Below are 19875 nucleotides of genomic sequence, written 5' to 3'. Positions count from 1 at the left end.
ACCCCAAAGATATGATTACGCTTAAGTTTATGAGCTATTGTGCCCATTTATATTCCTAAGAGCAATATGAATGGGTTCCATTTGTTTCACATCATCTACTTAGTTATTGGCAGACTTTTTAATTTTGCCAGTCTATGAATGAGAAATTGTATCTCACTGTTGTTGAATTTATCTTTCCTTTATCAATGAGACTGAACATCATTTTTCCATATGTTTATTGGACTTGGGTTTTCTCTTCTGCTCGTGTTTTTGTCCAATTTTCCATTTTTTCCTTACTGATCTTCAAGAATTCTTATTTTTTTCTGAAACATACAAATAAGAATAGAGAATAACATGAAAAATGTCATGTTCCCACCACCTGATTTCATTAAATCTCAACATTGTCTTATTTGCCTCATTTCTTTAAAGTTTTTTTAGGGCCATGTCATGCTAGGCAATTGATTAACACTCAGCTATATCTTCAGTCCTGCCTGATTTTTTTTTAAAGAAATAAAACATTACGTTACATCTATACATATAGATGTATATGCATTTCCATATATATATACTTATATATATACATATCCTTTGCTCTCATTCCTCCATTTTAGCCTTCTCTATTCCATAATAATCACTACTGTGAACTTAGTATTTACCATACCCATGAAAAGTTTTTATACTGAGTAGGAGTTTATATTCTGGATAGTGATATTTTGTTAATTTTATGCATTTTGAATCACAATATCTCCTCTTACACTGTGCTGTGTTTTTCACTTTGCTTCTGGCGTTTTTTAATATATTAAAGTTTTAAATTTTAATGTGATCATATTTGTCAGATGTTTCTTGTGTGGTTTGTACTTTTGTGGTGTATATTAGAAACCCTTTTTCTATCTTTTCTGTGTACCTTTTGTGGAAGTGTGTCTTATCTCTTAGGGAATGTCTATGCTCCTCCACAAGGCTTATGTGGTGGGCAGTAGTGTGCTGTGTTTCTATGCATATCAACTGTAGTTGCTGCTCCTTCTAGCTGCTGTCTTGAATTCTTTCCTCCCTTTTTCTTCATCTCTACATTCCCTATTTTTTTTTTCCCCAGGATTTGCAGATTGAGAAGAAAGTGAACTACAACTCTTTTCTACAGGTTAAACTATTAAAAATAAAAGGAATTAATTGGCTCATACAAGTGAAAGTCGAAGGATATCAACTTTGATTCAGCAGGACACTAATGTAATCACAAAAGAAACAGATGTGGTGTCTTTCTTTTTACCCTACTTACTACTGAGTTAGACCTCTCCTAAAACTTGCTGTTCCTTGGAGCTACATGAAATTTTTATCCCCAATTCATATTTCTCAACCTGGTACTAGAGGCATTTGGGATGGATAGCTCCCTGTGGTGGTGATGGTTTTGTCCTGAGCACTGTAGGATGTTAAGCAGCATGCTGAGTCTACTCATAGCAAGTAATAATAGCATCCCCACTCCCCACCTTGAGCTATGACAACCAAAAGTATCCCCAGACCTTGTCAAGTGTCTCCTGAGGTGTGGAAACTCCCCTGGTTGAGTGTTTCTATCTTAGTTCATTTTCTGTTGCTATAACAGAATACATGAGACTGGGTAATTTATAAAGAAAAGAGTTTTATTTAGTTTTGGAGGTTGGAAGTCCAAAATTGTGTGACCTTTGGTGAGGACAAATGATATTCAAACCATAGCAGCTATTATCATAACTAGATGAACCTAAATTACACATTTAGTCCTGAAACAATCAGAGCCTGCTGCAGGATGGGAAGTGCTGATTGGCTTAAACCAATCTGGATTGATCTCCAGATTGGTCCAACTTCTGTTCTATGTCCCCGAAGGGTAGAAACCAAAGAGAAAAGCCATTTACTGTAGAAAGAAGAAAGGTGGAATTTATGTTGGATCACTTGGTCACCCTGGATGAATCTAATCTGAAGCTCAAAGTGGCAGCTAATGGAATATTATCACCCTTCTTTCATATTAATACCCAATAATCAATTGTAATCCATAATCTCTCAACATTCTCAAGCAGAAAGCTGGGATGAGTTTGCACAGTTGTTTCAATTTGAGGCGTATCAAGCCCTTGTAAGATAGCATTGAGTAGATGCGGCTGCCCCTAAGGAGGGTGCAACCTAAGGTACTGGAGTCCCTAAAGTTGAGGGCAATTCCTAGAAAGGAAGCCACCCTCAGTCTCAAAAGAGGCGGGACAGGGAGGCAGATCTGGGTAGCACAACACAGCATTCTCTATATTGCCAAAACGATCTGAAAGTCAGTGATTCTAAATTCATTCCGAGGGGAGTCACCACAGTGATCTTGCTTCCCTATCAGTGGCTTGTTAAGTCTTTAGGCAAGCATATTTTCTATTGTCTCCAACAATTCAAAAACAAGTTTTTCCAATAGCTTCCAAAACTGGGCTTAATGTCTGATTTAGCAAACAAGGTTCTTCTTCTTAGTAATCTAATTTCAACATAACAAGATGCTTCAGTTCTTGATTGAAAGCCTTCTGAGACAGGAGTGCGTCTTTAGGGGGAGAATGATGACAGATTTTCACACTTCACCATTACATCTCGACCCTCTTGGGATAGTGCATTTGTATTCTTTCTGTGGTGATCTGCTGTTCTTGGAGTATTGACAATCCTTTCTTAAGGTGTGTAGTAATGAGTGTGGTGACTCTGAAGATTTTATTTAGAATAACATTATTGCCCCGCAGTCTTTTAAATATCTTGGCTCTAAATAACAGAGGCTATTTGTTCCCAAGCATATTTCATTAACAAACACAATTTCACATTCTGAAATATTGTATTCTGTAGGTACAGTTTTCTTCTAAGAGCCTCACTGACATAATTGTCAATCCCAGTAGTCTTAGTTGTACAAAGCACTTCAGGTTGGAAATGAGTTTATCAACATCATGATATGACACGAAATGGGTAATCATTACATGTTCATCACAGACATATTCAGGAGAGGAAAATTAGGCATAAAAATGAAGTGATAAAAGTCTTAGTCTATGTTTATAATCCACTCTCTAGAAATATTCTCGAGCTAAGAGAAGGGCATGTAGGCAATTAGTACCTGGTTTCGTCCATACCTGCACCCACAAACAAACGAACAATCAAACAAAAACAGAAATGAAAAACTGAAAAATAAGAACTTGGAAAGAATTTCATGGGGAAAAAAACAAAATTTAAATTAAATATGGTAACTGCTGAAATGTTTCCAGGTGTTAGGAAGCTCAAGTTGTTTTGAAGTATAAAGGGAAACTGCTGAGTTAATTTTGAGACATTAGACAAGTCACTGTTTAGTTTGCTTTAGAACAATAGTGCATAATGTAATATGTTTAAGAGGCATAATGACAGTGACAATTTAGAACCTTATCCTGGGTTCATTCCTGAATCACAGATACTGATTGACTGAGTTCTGTATCACAGAGCAACAGAGCAGGTCCCTTTAGGTTATTATGGACCTACATTTAGTAAAAAGGACTGATTATAATCATGACAGAAGACTCCATTTCTATAGGTACAGTGTTCATAATGTTTTATAAGAAAAATTCATGTTGACAAACTCTCACACTTAGCTTCCCACAGAGCAGATTTTCCATGTATTTCTAAAACACTTTAAGTCATACGATTTTTCATTTTCTCCTAACTGGCAAAGCTTCTTTTGTGGAATTTTCTCTTGTTTGCATGACCCAACTCCAAGAAACACCCTTTCGTAATGCAATTTATGTGAAAAGATACCCAGATTTTCTTATTGCCATGGCTTGTTAACCTCTCATATGATGTTTTACATTTTTCCTTTCATTAACACTTCCCTAAACTTTGATTTTAATGACCATTTAATAAACCATGTGGTATAGCAGGAAGCCACGTGGTGGTTATCGTGGGATGTATTTGTTGTATGCTTGCCCAGAATTTACTGTCCCTTCTTCCCCAAACATGACTCTATTATCATTAGAGGCTTTTAAACTTGATACACCTCAGTCAGGTTTCTGGGGCAGAACTGACTTACTACTAGCAGGGGTGTGTTCTGATGGAGATAGGCACAAGACAATTAGCATATTCCTTTCTCAGGGCCTCAGTGATTGATTCAGAGATACATGTATAGCCCAATAGAAGTCAATTAGGTTAAAGGAGATACTTTGGCTCCTCCCACATGTGTATAAGCATCTAGAAATGACTAATGCTTTCCTGCTACATGTAACAAAGGCGCTAAGCAGCAAATAAAATACTGGGATCCTGACAGGACATGGATTTTACTAGGGGAAGTAGGCAATAAACAAGATACATGACATGGTGTTCAGAATTTAGAAGAAAAATTTAGAAGGAAAGGGGAAAGAGGAGTCCTTTTTTTGCAGGGGCGCTGTTTTAGATAGGGTGTCCCAGGCAAGAGCTCATCGACTTGTTCATTGGGTTAAGAGCAGAAGGAATGAGACGATGTCTGGTCAAAACCATTCCAGGCAGGGATGGAGGGAGTGACACATACAGGATCCCACATGAAAGCATGGTGGGGATGAGCAAGGAAAAACTTCAAGGTCAGTATGGTTGAAGCCCCATGAACAAGCAAGATGGGGTTGGAGATAGCAGGAGGAAAGATCTGCAGAGAGCTATGTAGACCATTCTGAAGACGTTAGCTCTTACTCTTAGAGAAATGAGAAGCTATTGGGGGGAGTGATAGGACTGCAATTATAATGGGATGCTCAGACTGGTATATTGAAAGGGGGAAAGAGTATGTGCTGGTTAATTTTATGTGATAATTTGACTGGGTTAACAAATGCCCAGATAGCTACAAAACATATGTATGGGTATTTCTGCAAGAGATTAGCATTTGAATTGGTATGCTGAGTAAAGATCTTGCCACACTGGGTAGAACTGAGGGTCTCAAGAGAATAAAAAGGCAGAGGAAGGGAGAGTTCTGTCTTCTGGAACTGGGACAAGTCCTCTTCTCTTGACCTTAGACATGAGAACTTAGACATGAGACTTAGACTTCTGAGGCTCTAGGACTTACATCAAAAGAATCTCCTCTAGCCTTGGCCTCAGAGTTACAATTTTGGCTCCCCTGGTTCCTAGACTTTCAGACTTAGATCAAATCATGCCACTGTATTTCTTGGTTCTCCTACTCACTGATGACCTATTGTGAACTTCTCAATCCCTGTGATTGCATAAGCCAATTCCCTGGTTACATATCTCTAAGTAGCCCACTGGCTCTGTTCCTTTGGAGAACCCTAAGACAGAGTGGAAGCAGGAGTACTGGTTGTGACAGAGGTTCTAGTATTGAAATAGTGATTTCAATTTTCCACTGTTCTTAATTGGGAGGTGGAGAGGAGAGAGAGAGAGAGAGAGAGAGAGAGAGAGAGAGAGAGAGAGAATCTTGAAAGAAATCGCAGGTACAGCTATAGCTCTTGTCCCATGGAGTTGACTGCAGCCAAATACATATAAAATCCATATAGTTTTAAAAAGAACTTTATTAGGAAAAGTACCACAACCAACTAAAAGAGACTTAGGCTGTGGTAGACATAAACAGACTCTTGGATTCTCAGTTTTCTATAGACGGGAATTAGTCTGAGAAAGCCACTTATCCACCAAAAAGGGCATATCTCTAATGGCAAAGGACCAAGGTAAGATGATGGAAAAATAATGATATCCTTGAGTATAGAACCAAAAGTTTTATGGAAGAGACTCAAGTCTTTTTTTTTTTTTTTCTTCTCTTTTTTTCAGTGCTAGAGACTGAAGGGTCAAATCCAGGACCTTATTATGAAACATTATTCCTCACCCCACCATATAAATTAAACTGACACTCTTCACTCAGTGGGATTTCATTGTTTCAGACCAGCAACTGCTATTTGCTATTTACTTTTTGAATCAGAGACCTTTCTATGATTATATTACCCATATTACATTATTTGTTGTATGTTGGGTATGTGAGAAAAAGGTATTTGCTTTTTAAATTCATAGGTTTCTATGATATAGGAGCTATATCTGGACCTGATGTAAACCATGAGTACCACACTTCAAAGATTTGATGGAATTTTTAGAGATTTTGGGATATTAGTGAGTATATTTTGCATGTGGGAAGGATATGAGTAATTATAAACAGGAGAGCGCACTATGGTAGATTGAATTATTGGTCCCTGTAGTTATGCACAGAAGAGGTCTTTGCTATGGTTGCATGAGGAGCAATTTCCTTACTCACTTGACTTTGGGCTTAGTCAGACAACTTTATTGGTCAATGGGATGAAAGAGTAAGTGATAAGAGCAAAATCTTGAATTCTTGCATGTTGGGTTTCCTGCATTTAGTTCTGTGACTACCATGAAAGGAGCTTGTCCTGGGTTATGTCTTTTGGCTTGGGTTCTAAATAGGACACATGGAGCACAGGCACTACTAATTGACTACTAGTTGAACCTTGGGTTCACAGCCTGAAGCATAACTTCTCTAGTAAACCCACAAACCCTCAGCTTAAAGGCATATCTGAACCTAACCTTGAGGCTGGGGTCCAGCCTAGTTCAGCTAAATTGCTGCTCACACAAATGTCCACGGGAAAAGACAATTGCTTCAAATCACTGACTTTGGGATGGATTGTGCAGCAGTAATGTGGCAATGATGGCCAATGTGAAGGTTAAACATTCATGAGAGAGATGATGGGAACTAGGAAGTGATGAGAGGTGTTTGGCTTCTGGGTATATTTTATACATAGAGCCAACAGGTTTTGTATGTGAAATGGAGGAGAAAAGAGTTAAGGATGAATTCAAGGCTTTTGGGAGGCAATATCAGGAGGTATTTTGGACATGTTCCTTTTGAGGGGAATAAATATTCAAATAGGGATTTAAGTAGGCAGTTGAACATGCAAGTTTGGAGGAGGAGGGGAGAAAAGTCTGGGAGTAATGAGTATGGAGATGGCTTATAAAGTCATGAGGTTGGATGAGATCAACAGGTAAATTTATAAAAAAGGGGTCCCAGGACTATTGGAGATCCTTTGGTGTTTACTGGTTGGAGAGTTGAAGAGTTACCAGCAAAGGAGATTGAGAAGGAGTAGCAGCTAGAGAGATAAGTGCTAACAAAATGTTATTGATATGTGTTCTTATTAAGACCACATCCATTGCTCCCCCATTTTCTCCTTTTTCTTTTCCTCCTTCATAAATATCATTATCACTAAATTGTGTGTGTGTGTGTGTGTGTGAACTGACTATATGGAAAGGACAGTATTAATTTCTTTACATTTATAACACAGAATTAATAAAAAAAAGCTAAATGGTATCTTTTCCTCACCTGTTATATATTCACTAAAGAAAAGTCTTTGCATTAATTCTGGGCTCCCTTTATAATTCTTTGAGTAGGATGACTTTGTTCAAGAAGGAAAGGTATTGAAAGTTGATGCTTTGAGTAGCATAATGGAATAAATAGCTGAAATCCTGGAGGAGAAATGATTTTTTTCCCATATCTAAGCCTGGAGGAGAGGGGATAAGGATGGGAGGAAGGGGTACGGTGGATATTAAGGATTGGGAGTTTAGGTAGCATGCTGTTCTCCAATGGCAGAAGGGAATTGCACTCTTTTTTTTGAATTGCACTCTTTGATCTAATCCCAAGTTTTTTGGACAAACAAGAGCAGTGAGGCATCAAAAAGGAGAGACTGAACTTTCTAAAAATAAGGTACTTAGGACTTGACTGGTTCACTGAAAAAATAACAGAGATAAAAACTTCTTATTTTGCAAAACATGTATTACCATTTATATATTAAAGATACTTGGGAAGTTTTACCTGAAGAAGGGAGTATGACATAATGATAGCTTTTGTTTTTTTCAAATACGATACTATTAGGCTAGTTCTGTGTGGTTTTAGAGAGCAAGACAATACCAAGCTGTCGGATGCATGAAGGAAAACATTTCACTATGAGATTTCAACACATGAATACATTTTTGATAAATGATTGAAAGCATGTATGACAAATGAAAACCAATGTAAAACTTATAAAGGAGGAAGATTTTTTTTACTTATCTTTCTAATAATTCAAGCTATTAAAAAATTAAGAGTCTCGAGATGTGGTTCAATAGTAGAGCACTTGTCTGGTAAGATCAAGGCCCTGGGTTTGATTCTCTTTCTCTCTCTCTCTCTCTCTCTCTCTCTCTCTCTCTCTCTCTCACACACACACACACACACACACACACACACACTCACTGAAAAGTATTTGAAGGGCAGTGGAATTCTTCATTACTAGAAGTGAAGCAGGGGCTAAAGAATCATTGTTTTTCAGCGATGCGATAGATTTATTCATTAGGTAATGGTTAGACCACACAACTTCTGACATCTCTGAAAACTCAGATACTCCAGTTCTATAGTTCTATAGCTGAATCCAAAGTGGTCTATACATAGACTTGGGGCAAGTATAAACAGTTCCCATGATCTTGGAGAAATCTTCAAGTGGAATGTTTCAATGGCATGTTTATTAAACAAATGCTCATGACAGATTTTCACAACAGCAACAAATGTTATTTCACAACATCAAATTTCCCTTACTAAGGAAAAAAAAAACCCCGATAATCCCAACAAGGTTGATGGATTTGGATTATTTTTTCAAGTTTTCTGGGGGGAAACCAGTGTCCTTACTCCATTTCGTCTTCTGTCTCATCTTTAACTTTATCTGATTTCATTTTCTTTACCTCTTCTCTGGCTACATGTCCCCGGAAGGCTGCTTGGATTTTGACAGCAGCAAATTCCTCTTTTTCTTTATCTTCGTTCAACTCCTTCATTGAAAGAAAAAGAGATTTTAAAAAGGTCTCATGTTTTTGATGCCATAAAAATAAGTGTATAAATTTAATCAATTTAGGGATACACTTTCAGAGATCTGTTGCTTCCTGAGGGAATTTTTATATATTGTCACATTGTGGATGTACTAAACAGCAAATGCCAAAATAGCAGACTTTTTGTTTTGTTGCTCTTTAATATGCCTCTGTAATAAAAGATCATTGCCAACTTTTGTTTTCCAAAATAGCTCCTATTTAACAGTTTTCCTGAGCAATAACATTTTTGGGGGTGGGGAATAAGTAAGAATCCTTGAAACATGGGTAAAAATGTTAAGAAGATTAGTAAAAGTATTTTTTTGAAATAATCATGATTACATAAGATGATTAAAATGTTAACTTTTTAATTTATAAATAATTAGATAATTAAAATCAGATATTTAAGAGTGGAGTGCCAAACATAAATTAATTGACTTACGTAATGTCAGGTTTATCATTGTTGGTTGCACTTTGGCATATTAAAAAAATTAGGTATAATTTACAGACAGCCAAATGCAGGATCCTAAGTGCACAATGGAATTGCCCTTAATATATTTTTCAATTATAAAAATTACATATACATATTTTAAATATCCAAATATCACTTTCAGTGAAAAGTTTTCTTCATTTTCCCAAATTCTTTCCTAATAGGTTAAGCATTATAATGATGGTGTGTGTGTGAGTGTGTATGCGCATATGTGTATCTTTCTAAAATTTCCCCATATACAAAAATGTTTATATGAAGATGTATATATATGTGTGTGTGTGTGTGTGTGTGTGTGTGTGTGCATGTGTATCTTGGTTCTCTTTTTCTATGGTATTATTATAAAACTTTGCCCATTCTTTTTTACTTTGATTTATTCTCTTTCTCATCTATTGATGGATTCTTTCCTGACCATCTCCATGGTCAAACAATGAGGCAAATGTAGCTATTAAATGAAAAAATGGTATAAAATCTTCTCAGATGGTGCCCCAAAATGTGCAAAAAAATTACTCTCAAGTTGGAAATTAATAAAATTCTAACTTGAACCCATGAAAACCTACATATAAGGACACCTGTGAAAGATGTAAGGAAATGACTCTCTTTCCTTCTTCCATGAATTCCCACTACACTGCTACCAATATTAGGCTTATTGGATTGCACTTATATAATTCTGGAATAATTTGTAAGTATTATAGGGAAAATCTGCTCCTCATTGTGTGAGAAGTAAGGTATTCCTTCAGGGGCATGTCAATTTTTAGGTGTCAATTATTGGATAACTCACTGGGACATCTGAACCTGAAAAGCAATTCGAAGTTTGGTCTTTGACATTATATAGAGTGGGTTCTTTCTCATAGGGTTTGGTCCTCCTGATTCTGGGCTTGAAGAATATAGACTGTGACATTCTGGTAAATGTTGAACAACTTGCTCTGCTCCTCAAAAAAAAAAAAAAAAAAAAAAAAAGAGCCCTGATTCCTAGTTTTTTTCCATAATCTTAGTATGCTCAAGTGGCTATTAAAATGATATTACTACTGGGCATGGTGAAGTATGCCTGCAATCCCAGCAACTTGGGAGGCTGAGGGAGAAGGATTGCAAGTTGGAGGGCAGCCTTAGCAATTTAGTGAGGCCCTAAGCAACTTAGTGAATCCTGTCTCAAAATAAAAATAAATAAAGGACTGGGGCTGTAGCTGAGTGGTAAAGTACCTTTGGTAGCAAAAAAAAAAAAAAAAAAAAAAAAAAAAAGGAAAAGAAAAGATATTATTGAATATGGAGTTAGGTAGAGATGTGCATAATCGTCTCTTGAGTGCTGGCTTTAGCATATATTTGAGTTATATTGAGGGCAAACGTCCCTTTGTCTCTGCACCTTGGTTGTAGGCTGTCCGGCGGGAAGGCATTTTGTAGAGGGCTATGCATGGAAGATGAGTAAGCCACATTGTGTGAGGTCATTTTATTTCCCTGTATGTAATTCTCTTTGAATTTCCTTTTGTAATCTCTGAACCTCTGCCATTGTGACATGGTGACAGTAACAATTAGTGAAAAATTCCCAAAGTGGAAGATGAGTCTGAAAGATCAAGATTGAAGTTCTAAGTCCTGTTTGCATTTCCCCACGGGAAGATTTTCTATCACTGGCAATCTTGGAAAATAAGATTATATTTTTAATAGGAAGAATGAGTTTTCCTTTATAAGAGGCATGGATGAAAATGATACACCAATTTATCACTGACATTAATCATCTAGAAAGCAAAATTATAATTTTAACAATATAGATAATAGACTGATTCATATTTGGAGTATAATTTTAAACTGAGTGATATCATTCTTTGTAGAAGTTGATAATAAATGGAAAATATTACATACTACGGCATTGCCTGGTATGTCTTCCCCTTTCACAGATGTCTGTGACTTTTCTTGAACAGATTGTTCTTGCTCCTAGAGAGATGGGAAAGGGTCAATATATATCTTTTATTAAATAAAAAAGGTAGAACAAGAAGAAATAAATGAAAGCTCTCAAGGGAATATGTATAAACAAATTTCAAAGACCAAGAATTTGGCAAAAATCCTGGCTCTTCTGCTTTTGGAATGAATTTGCCACTGATAAACATTAAAAACAAACCATTGTCTTATAGTAAAATTCAATAAAATGAGGTAATGAGTCCTGAAGAAAGTACAAAAAAGAGGTGCCAATGGTTTCTAAAATAGTCATAAATTAAATGCCATTGTGGTCCATAGTATGAAGTCAAATTGACTTAATGAAATTCATGGATTAAAAACTAAATCAAGAAAGTATGTTTCTCTGTGGAGAGTAATTTAAATATAAAAAGTGAAGCCAGCTCTGCCAATTTTTATATGGCTAATGAAGTGTTCTTTCAAAATAGAGGCTATGCTAATTCACCTCCTGTAGGAAGAACCTCTTTCACTTTAACCCATAAAACAGAAGATTGAGAATACATAAGCAAATCACATAAAGCTATTTGACACAAGGAAATAAATATTTTTCAATATTATCCCCTTTATTTCACAGAGAATCTAGTAAAATAAAAATAAATAGATCATTTGCAGGCACAAATGGATGGAACTTCACTTTTGAACTCAATGGAATAAATGACAGCTACTTCTGCAGGACATTTCCCATATCTACTGAAGAACATCATCAAAATTTGAACTTTGTTCATTCATTTTAATTCTAATCACTCAAAAGCCGGTGCTTTGTGGCTAGTGGTATTATCTCAGTTGTACAAAGTAGAGTTCTCAAATTATTATTATTGTTGTTGTTGATATAATTTTGAGAAAGGGTCTCACTATGTTGTCCAGGCTGACCCTGAACTTCTGGATTCAAGTGATCCTCTTGCATTGACCTCCTGAGTGGCTAGGACAACAAGTAGGCAACACCATACCCAGCTAGTATTCTCAAATTTTAATATATCTACAAATTACTTTGGGGTTCTTGTTAAAATAAAAACTCTGACTCGCAGAACTGGGGTAGAGGCTGAGACTATGAATTTCTATCAAATTCCCAGTTGATCCCAATAATCTTTCTCAATCATCCTTCCTCATCTGAACCACATAACACAGAGAATGTTTTGAGTGGTGGTTTTTCTTAGTTCTTCCAAAGATGGTACAAAACTAGAATCACATTAGATACAAAGGCAAGACACTGATTCTTTACATGTAATGGGTGCTTCAGTTTAGGGCTGAAGTTTTTTGAGGAACCTTGTTAAGAAAAGCTGTCTTTGAGAATACTGCTGAGAAGGGTTCAGATTCTGAAGAGATTAGTTTTATAGAGAAAACTTTATTCCGTTACCATCTTTAATTCTAATTAGTCTTTTGTAACATATAAGTGACAATGAAATAATTGAACTAGTGGTGTTTTACTTTATGAAATGTCATCCATTTATTCAACAAGTTATTTGTTTAGTACCTGCTCTTGCTAAGCATTGTGACATTCAATAAAATTTGAAGAATTAAAGATAGGATAATTTTTCTGTAACTTTCAAGCATCTTCTGCCTATTGATCATCTTTAAACTTAAGTTTAGTATCTATACTTGATTCAAATACTTCAGAAAAGAATTTCATTAGAAACAAATGCATAATTAAAAAGTTTTAATAAGTCATTTTTAATGCCTCACATAATTCTCACAATTTGGGGGAGAATTAATAATCTGTTTTCTGGATAGAATAAATAGCCAAATTCAACAGATACATAGATCTGTACCTTGAATGCATGGTTGTTATAGAAGCGGTCTTCAACCTTAGCCCCCCATTCTGCTGGATCGAAGTTGGTTTCTAAATAAGAAAAGAGAATAATTTCACTTATTTTGAGTTCATTAAAGTAAATCTTGAGTGGTAGCACAAAAAAGTTTCTTGTTCCAAGCCACAATTTCTTTACTGACAGTCAAAAGTCTTACTGACAATTCATATAGCCTAGTACTGCAGACACAACCAGTGATGATCAATTAAACACTAGATGAGCCCTTGGGAATATTTACATTAGCACTAAGAAACATACTTTCTGCCTTCACAGAATTTATAACAAAATGGGAGCGAGAGAACAAATGTTGATATTTAAATATGAATATAGGCACATATAAACATGTATTAGTAAATACAAAAAAGTATTTAAAAATAAATGCTAAGTAGTCAAGAAGTTTGGAAAAGTGAAGAATGGGAGAGTTTTTTTTTTTTTAAATGAGGCATGTTATTCAGACAATTGGTGTGATAGGGTGAGATATTTATATTTAAACAAATTTTTTTGAGCTTTCCACTATGAAAAATTTCAAAACCAGAAAGTAGAGAGAATAATATAACAACTCCCCATATGCACATTACCTAGATTCAACAATTATTAACTCATGATATATTTAATCAATAATCTTTTCTTCTGATTATTTTTAAGCCAAATCCAAGTACCCTATTATTTTATTTACAAATATTTGCATATGCATCTCTAAAAGATAAAGGATCTTTATCTTTGATATATAACCATACCATTATCATACCTAAATAGGAACTGTAATTTCTTAATATCTTCAACTACCTAGTCAACTATTCAAATTTCTCCCATTGTCTAGTATATTTTATTTATTTGATTGTTGATTCAAATTAAACCCCGCAAAATGGGGTTTTAACACAGCCTATTGTTATGTCTTCTAAATTGCTTTAATGGAACACCACCCAAACATTTTTTTCCTCGCAGCAATTTATTTGTTGATGGAATTGGGTCATTTTTCCTCTGGAATTTTCCACAGTTTGGATATTTATGACTCTATCTCCATGGTGGCTGTTAATAATTTCCTTTGCTTTTAAATGTCCTGTGGATCTATAGATCAGATTCAGGTTTGACTTTGGCAGGGCAAGGATACTTGATTGGTAGAGCAGTGTAATCCTGTCAGGAGATAAATAATATCTGCTTGTCTCTCTTTTTATAATTTTTATGGGTTCTTTGATGATAAATCACTTTAAGATCATTGCTTTAGGGGCTGCAAAATGGTAATGCCCTAACTTTCTCATTACCTCTTTATTTTCTGAAGAAACTCAATAAAGAAAGTGGTTGTTTTCTTCAACTATTTGATTACCCTGAAATACAGTTCTTACAGAAAAGAAAGTTTTTCTTTCCCTCTATCAAGTTTTCAAAGTAATCAGTTATTTCCTAGGATCCTCTTGAGGTGGCCAATGAGTGGTAGGTTTTGCTTTTAGAATTATGAACTTATGGATATTTAACAAACTAGATGAATTCCAATACTGATGCTGTAATTGCCCAAAATTTCGCCAGAAGGAGCTTAATTCAGGTGCTCATATTCTCCTGAGTCCTTTACAAACTCCTTTAGAAATCCTTGAGAGTGTTCTTGTTTTTTGGTATGACAAGATGGTCAGCCTCCTCTTCTGTATTTGCCCAGTGCCTAGAATTAGCTAGTTCTCCAAGAAGCGATGGGTCCTGGGAAAAGATATTCAGAGCTATCTAGGAACTAGGTGCCCCCTGGAACTGGACTGGTCATTGTTCTAAGGCTTTTTGAAGTATGAAGCTGAAAAAAACTTTCATTTTTCAAAAGAGAAAACATATCATGAGGTTACATTGATATTTTTTTCAATTAAAATTTAGGATTATATGGGGTCCTGTGGTACATGATGAAACCCCAGTGACTTGGGAGGCTGAGGCAGGAGGGGCGTACGTTTTAGGCCAGCCTCAGCATCTTAGCAAGACCCTCAGCAACTTAGAACTTTTTCAACATAAAAAATAAGAAATAAAGGACTGGGGATGTAGCTCAGTGGCAACACACTCCATGATTCAATCCCTAGTACCAATAAATATATAAAATAAAATAAAATATAGGATTACATAATTTTATAAACCTCTTTCATTTTAATAATTTTATGTCAATTTTCCTATACTAAAATTATTATTCCTCATAGCATAGTTGCTTACTTGCTTTATTCTATAATATATAAACAGGGTACAGAATAACACTCTATGTTAGTCAGCTTTCCACTACTATAACAAATACTCAAGATAAATAAACTTAAAAGAGGAAAGGTTTATTTTTGGCTCAAAATTTTGGAGGTTTCAGTCTATGACTAATTGGCTCCAGTGTTTGGGCCTATGGTTATATCACAGCAGGAGTGTGGAGGAGGTCTGTTTAACTCTTGGCCAACTATGAGAGACAAGAGTATCCCACAATTCCCTTCAAGGTCATGCCCCCAGTGATCTAAAGTTTCCCACTAGGCCCCACCTCTAAAAGATTCCACCATCTCCCAACTGTGCCACAAAACTGGGGACAAGCCTTAACACATGAACCTGTCAGGGACATTCCTGAAAACCATTATAGCATTCTACTATAATATTAGCAATGATTACTGAAAGCATTTTAAGATTTTTTTTGTTGTTGATTTTGGTTTTAGGATACACCTACCAGGTTTGTATAGTCAAATTACTATGTTATGTACTCACTTGAAATAATTCCCTTCTGTGTTGTGTCATCTACTTACTATTAGTTCATTTGTTTAACTTCACTTTTAAATTTTAGGAATTGCTTAACAATTTTTAAATGTAATTTTATTACTCTGCTAAATATTAATAAACCTAAATTTAAACTATATTTTATCTTACCTCTACCCTGTTTCCTTTTGCTAGAGGAAAATGATAATTTTAAAAGATTTATTCTTACATTAAAATAATGTATTCAAATCAACCTTTTTTTAGATAAATAGCATACTAAGCACACCTTCTCCCATCTTGTTTTTTTTTCCACTGATCCCTAAAGATCATTTCATAGCATTATCTAGAGATTGTCCTTATTCTTTTTAGAAGTTAAATATTATTCCATTTATTGATGTTTATTAAGTCAGTCCCTATTATGAGGGTTGAATATGTAGCTCAGTGATACAGAATTTGTCTAGCACGCATGAGGTCCTGAGATTGATTCCCAGCACCCCCCAAAAAATTTTCCATCATGGATTTTTAGGTTGTTTCCATAAATGATGCAAAGTGTAGAGGTAGAACTTTTGGGTCAAATGTTAAACACATATATAATTTTGGTAGATACTACTGAGTTCCTATCCTTGAGATTGTACCATTTTGCTTTTCCACAAGTAATGAATATGAGTGCATATCCCTCCAACCTTGCCCAGAGTATATTGGCAAACAGCATTTTGCCAGTTTGATGTAGGGGTGGTTGTTGCTAATAGTGTAGTTTTGATTTGGACTTCTGTTACTTACAGCATTTGAGTAGATTTTCAGGTTAAGGGCCATTTGCATTTATTTTAGTCTGAATTGTTCATATCTGTTGCTCATTTTTTCAGTAGGGTTGTCATTATAAATGAGTCATAAGACAGTTTTTACAAGTTCTTTATTAGGTTTATTAATCCACTGGGATAGAAATTACAAGTTTTTTTTTGTTTGTCACTTGCTGTTTTATTTTCTTTATGGTACTTTTTGTGATGTAAAAGTTTACTTTTATGACATCAATTCTATCAATCTGTTCATAATTGCATCTGGAGTTTGAAGCCATTAAAGCAACTTAGCAGTTTTCTTTCTTGTGTTGAGAAACTCATTCATATTTTTCTTAGTATTTACATGGCTTCTTTTTTAATATATGACTTTCCAACCAATTTGGAATTAATTTTGACATATGATGTATAAGGAACTGGTCTACTTTTATTTATTCCCTCTTTATCTCAATATCAATTCAAAAGAAGTCCTCTGTTTCCCTAGTGATTTGAGATACCACTTATACTATATACTGATAAGTTTTTTTGTCACAAAACAAATATTAAGACTAAAAATTACCTATGAGGAATGATAGTAAGGGAATTCTTACATTGTGTGGAATACTGAGCTGGAAGTCCATGATTTCTTTTGCCTTTTTGGAGATATATTTTGAAACTTGTATCAATTGGATAATTCACCTTTGGTTAACATGGGTGGAAGTGGGTGTGGTGCTTAAAATTTTTTCAAATAGTTTTACTGGTTGTTTATTACTGAGATAGTATCCCCAGGCCATTAATCTGAATAATCAATTGCTTTTGTTACTGTGATTTGGCAACGATGACTCAAATGTTTCTGTAATGGGATGTTTCTGAGTTCTAAAATTAAACAAATGACTAAAGACTTTTTACTGCATGAATTTGTAAAATGAATGTTATGATAACAAAATTAGTGTTCATAATTCACCTCTTTCCCCAAAGCATTTTTCTTACTTTTTCTCCCTAAATATAGTTTCTCAAATGTTTTTAGAGCAACTTAAAATTTCAGATTGAGCAACAAATATTCATCTTGACTGGAAATGGAAAAGACCAGCAATGGCCAGGAAATTGGCAGAGATTCCGAGCTTTACAAGGGCAGAACAAAGAGGGCAAGGGGTGGAGCTGTGCCATGCATGTGAATTGTTTGAATTCAAGCCTTGTGCTAAGTTTCCTCCTCCTGTAATGATTTGCAATAGAATGTCTGTGTGCTTGTGGCTATTTCTAGTTACCTTTACCTCTGTTGGAATACTGTCATTGACAATAACATAATTTATATGGAATGATTTTTCTAGTCAAGAATAGGTTTTTAGTACTAACTTGTAACTACTAATTCCCAATTTTCATTCTGAGTCAGGTTATGATAGTCATGAACCTTCAAGGTTGGGGATTTAGAAATTTTATTCACATTAGTGAAGGAACTTTGTTTTGGTTCTCAATCAAAGAGTTACTGTTAGAGTGGATCTTAGTCTCTATGTAGGAAGAGAGTTTTAGAGTATAAAGAATATAAATTACTTTCCCAAGTTCACTTTTCAAAACAGTTTGTCTCTGTGCCTTTATTAAAGAACAGTTTGATATACTCCAGTGAACACCAATTTATTTAATCTAAGGAGTGTTGATTATTTTTATAACACTTTCAATAATTTCAAGTGAGAAGAATCAAAATTTAAAGAAAATTGCTAATTACCCTCTCAGGAAGAATAGACAGTCAACTTTTGGGGAGGCGTTTTTGAACGTGGAGAGGAACACTTGTCTGACCTTTAGAGGTCCCCTTCCACACTGTGTGTCCATGAGAAATACAGTGAAGAAGGTCTGGATAATAAACTGGTAATCTTGAATAAGAGAACCAAGAGAAGGTTGTCAAAGAGGCACACAGTGTTTCAAATAACAAGAACTGTAACGTGAAGTCATCTGCTTCATTAAAGCTTTGCTGTAGAATGAAGATGGCCTTAAATAAGTTTTACCATAATGTCTATTTAAAAAAAAGCTTACTCTCTCTTTTCTCTAGAAGGTTCTCAAAATATGCTGCTGCAAAAGCTGGTATGTTTTCTGGTTGCTCCCTCAGAATCTCACGTGTCAGGCCTTCAAGAAGATTCCCAAATCCTTGTGGAATTCGGTAGTGGGTGTTGGAGAATGGAATCGACATCTCTTTGGGAGGAATTGCCTAGAGTACCTAGAGATTCATTAAAGAGCATTTATCTTTAAATTTGTCCGATGTTAGTTACATAATCACAACTATGACAAAATATTTCTGACACCCAAATTTCCTGAACTTCAACTCTTGTTTCTCTAAATATACTCCAAATCTATATATTTTTCCCCAGAGAATTTCAAATTCTTCATTCTGAATCAGAATAGTACAAATATAGACTCATTCAATTGACTAAATCATTTTTAAAAATTAAAAACCCCACAGTTTTTACTATGACACCAAATACTTTTTCTCTGTCTTCCTGTCGATGTGGGTAGTTTTTGCTATTCCACAAGTATTTAGAGAGAATGATTATTAAGAAAGCTAGTTTAACGGAATTCATTATCGATCACAGAGAAGACAGTGTTTAAAGTCAAAAATGAAAAAAAAAATTAAAGTAGGAATTAGGTACTGGTTCTAGTTACTGCAACTTGTTGAATTAAATTTCACACATTTTCTTAGTTGCCACTTCTGATGCTTGAAGCACCTCTGCATTCTTAAAAACAGGGTGGAGGAGGGGAAGAAGGTTTTTGGTTTTGAAATCCCAGGCTGCGAGGTTTTGGGATGCTTTTATTTTCTGGTTTTGGTTTGCCAGGCCTTCTCTTCCTGTCTTAGAATACAAGGGGGCTAGATTAAGGGAGCTGCCAAGCATTGGGTTGGACGGAGTTTGAAAAGACTATCCAGGGACCTGCCCTGTTTGTATGTGAGTCGGTGCTGAATAAGGGCGGAGGCCTTGGTAGGGGTCCAGGTTGGGAGACAAGAGGGTTTAACGAGGCCCGAGTCCTCCCCCTGCCCTTTTCAGGCTAAACAGGGGATGAGATCTTCATCCAGGGTTTGTGAAAAGGATCGGTGCGACCCTGACCCAGGCTGGGGAGCGAGGGCGGACGGTTTAAGAGGGACGTCGAGGACCTCGGATTTTAGACTCTCGAGGGAGGGGCTGCCTTGGCCCTCAATCTGATCCCGCCTCCCCAGGGCGTGTAGGGGATGCTGAGGGAATAAGAAAGACGAAGGTAAAAGGCGAGGTCTCGGTGTTGAACAGCGAGTTGGGGAAAGCGCCTCACCTCTGCTTTCTCCCCGAGCTGGTGCGGATGGTTCCGGTTGTTTTTTCTCGTTGCTGGGTAACCGTTTTTTTTCTCCTAAACTACGGCGGCCCGGAGGAAGAGAGGCGCGCCTCCCCCGAGGCCGCGGTTGGTGGCGCGAACTGAAGGT

General features: G+C 35.9%; 1 protein-coding gene across 1 annotated transcript; it reads right to left on the bottom strand.

The window, feature by feature from the left end:
• Positions 1–8407: 8407 nt before the first annotated feature.
• Spa17 (sperm autoantigenic protein 17) lies at positions 8408–19854 on the bottom strand. Its single transcript, XM_047518607.1, has 5 exons — positions 19728–19854; positions 18468–18648; positions 12955–13025; positions 11099–11170; positions 8408–8724 (listed from the first exon to the last, which is right to left on the bottom strand). The coding sequence occupies exons 2-5, from the start codon at positions 18619–18621 to the stop codon at positions 8584–8586; spliced, it is 438 nt and encodes a 145-aa protein (XP_047374563.1). The 5' UTR covers positions 18622–18648; positions 19728–19854; the 3' UTR covers positions 8408–8583.
• Between the last annotated feature and the right edge of the window lie 21 nt (positions 19855–19875).

Source organism: Sciurus carolinensis, chromosome 11, assembly GCF_902686445.1.
Source record: "Sciurus carolinensis chromosome 11, mSciCar1.2, whole genome shotgun sequence".
Lineage (NCBI taxonomy): Eukaryota > Metazoa > Chordata > Mammalia > Rodentia > Sciuridae > Sciurus > Sciurus carolinensis.
The sequence above is the reverse complement of the archived record's forward strand: the minus strand, read 5'-3'. Positions and strand labels throughout refer to the sequence as shown.

Bases quoted from the DNA above. Each gene is read 5' to 3' on its own strand.
- Spa17 (XM_047518607.1), bottom strand. From the start codon at position 18,621: ATGTCGATTCCATTCTCCAACACCCACTACCGAATTCCACAAGGATTT. The intron at 11,171-12,954 runs GTACAGATCTAT...CCATCTCTCTAG, and splicing joins ATAACAACCATGCATTCAAG to GAGCAAGAACAATCTGTTCA. The intron at 8,725-11,098 runs GTATGTAATATT...CTTTCAATGAAG, and splicing joins ACATACCAGGCAATGCCGTA to GAGTTGAACGAAGATAAAGA.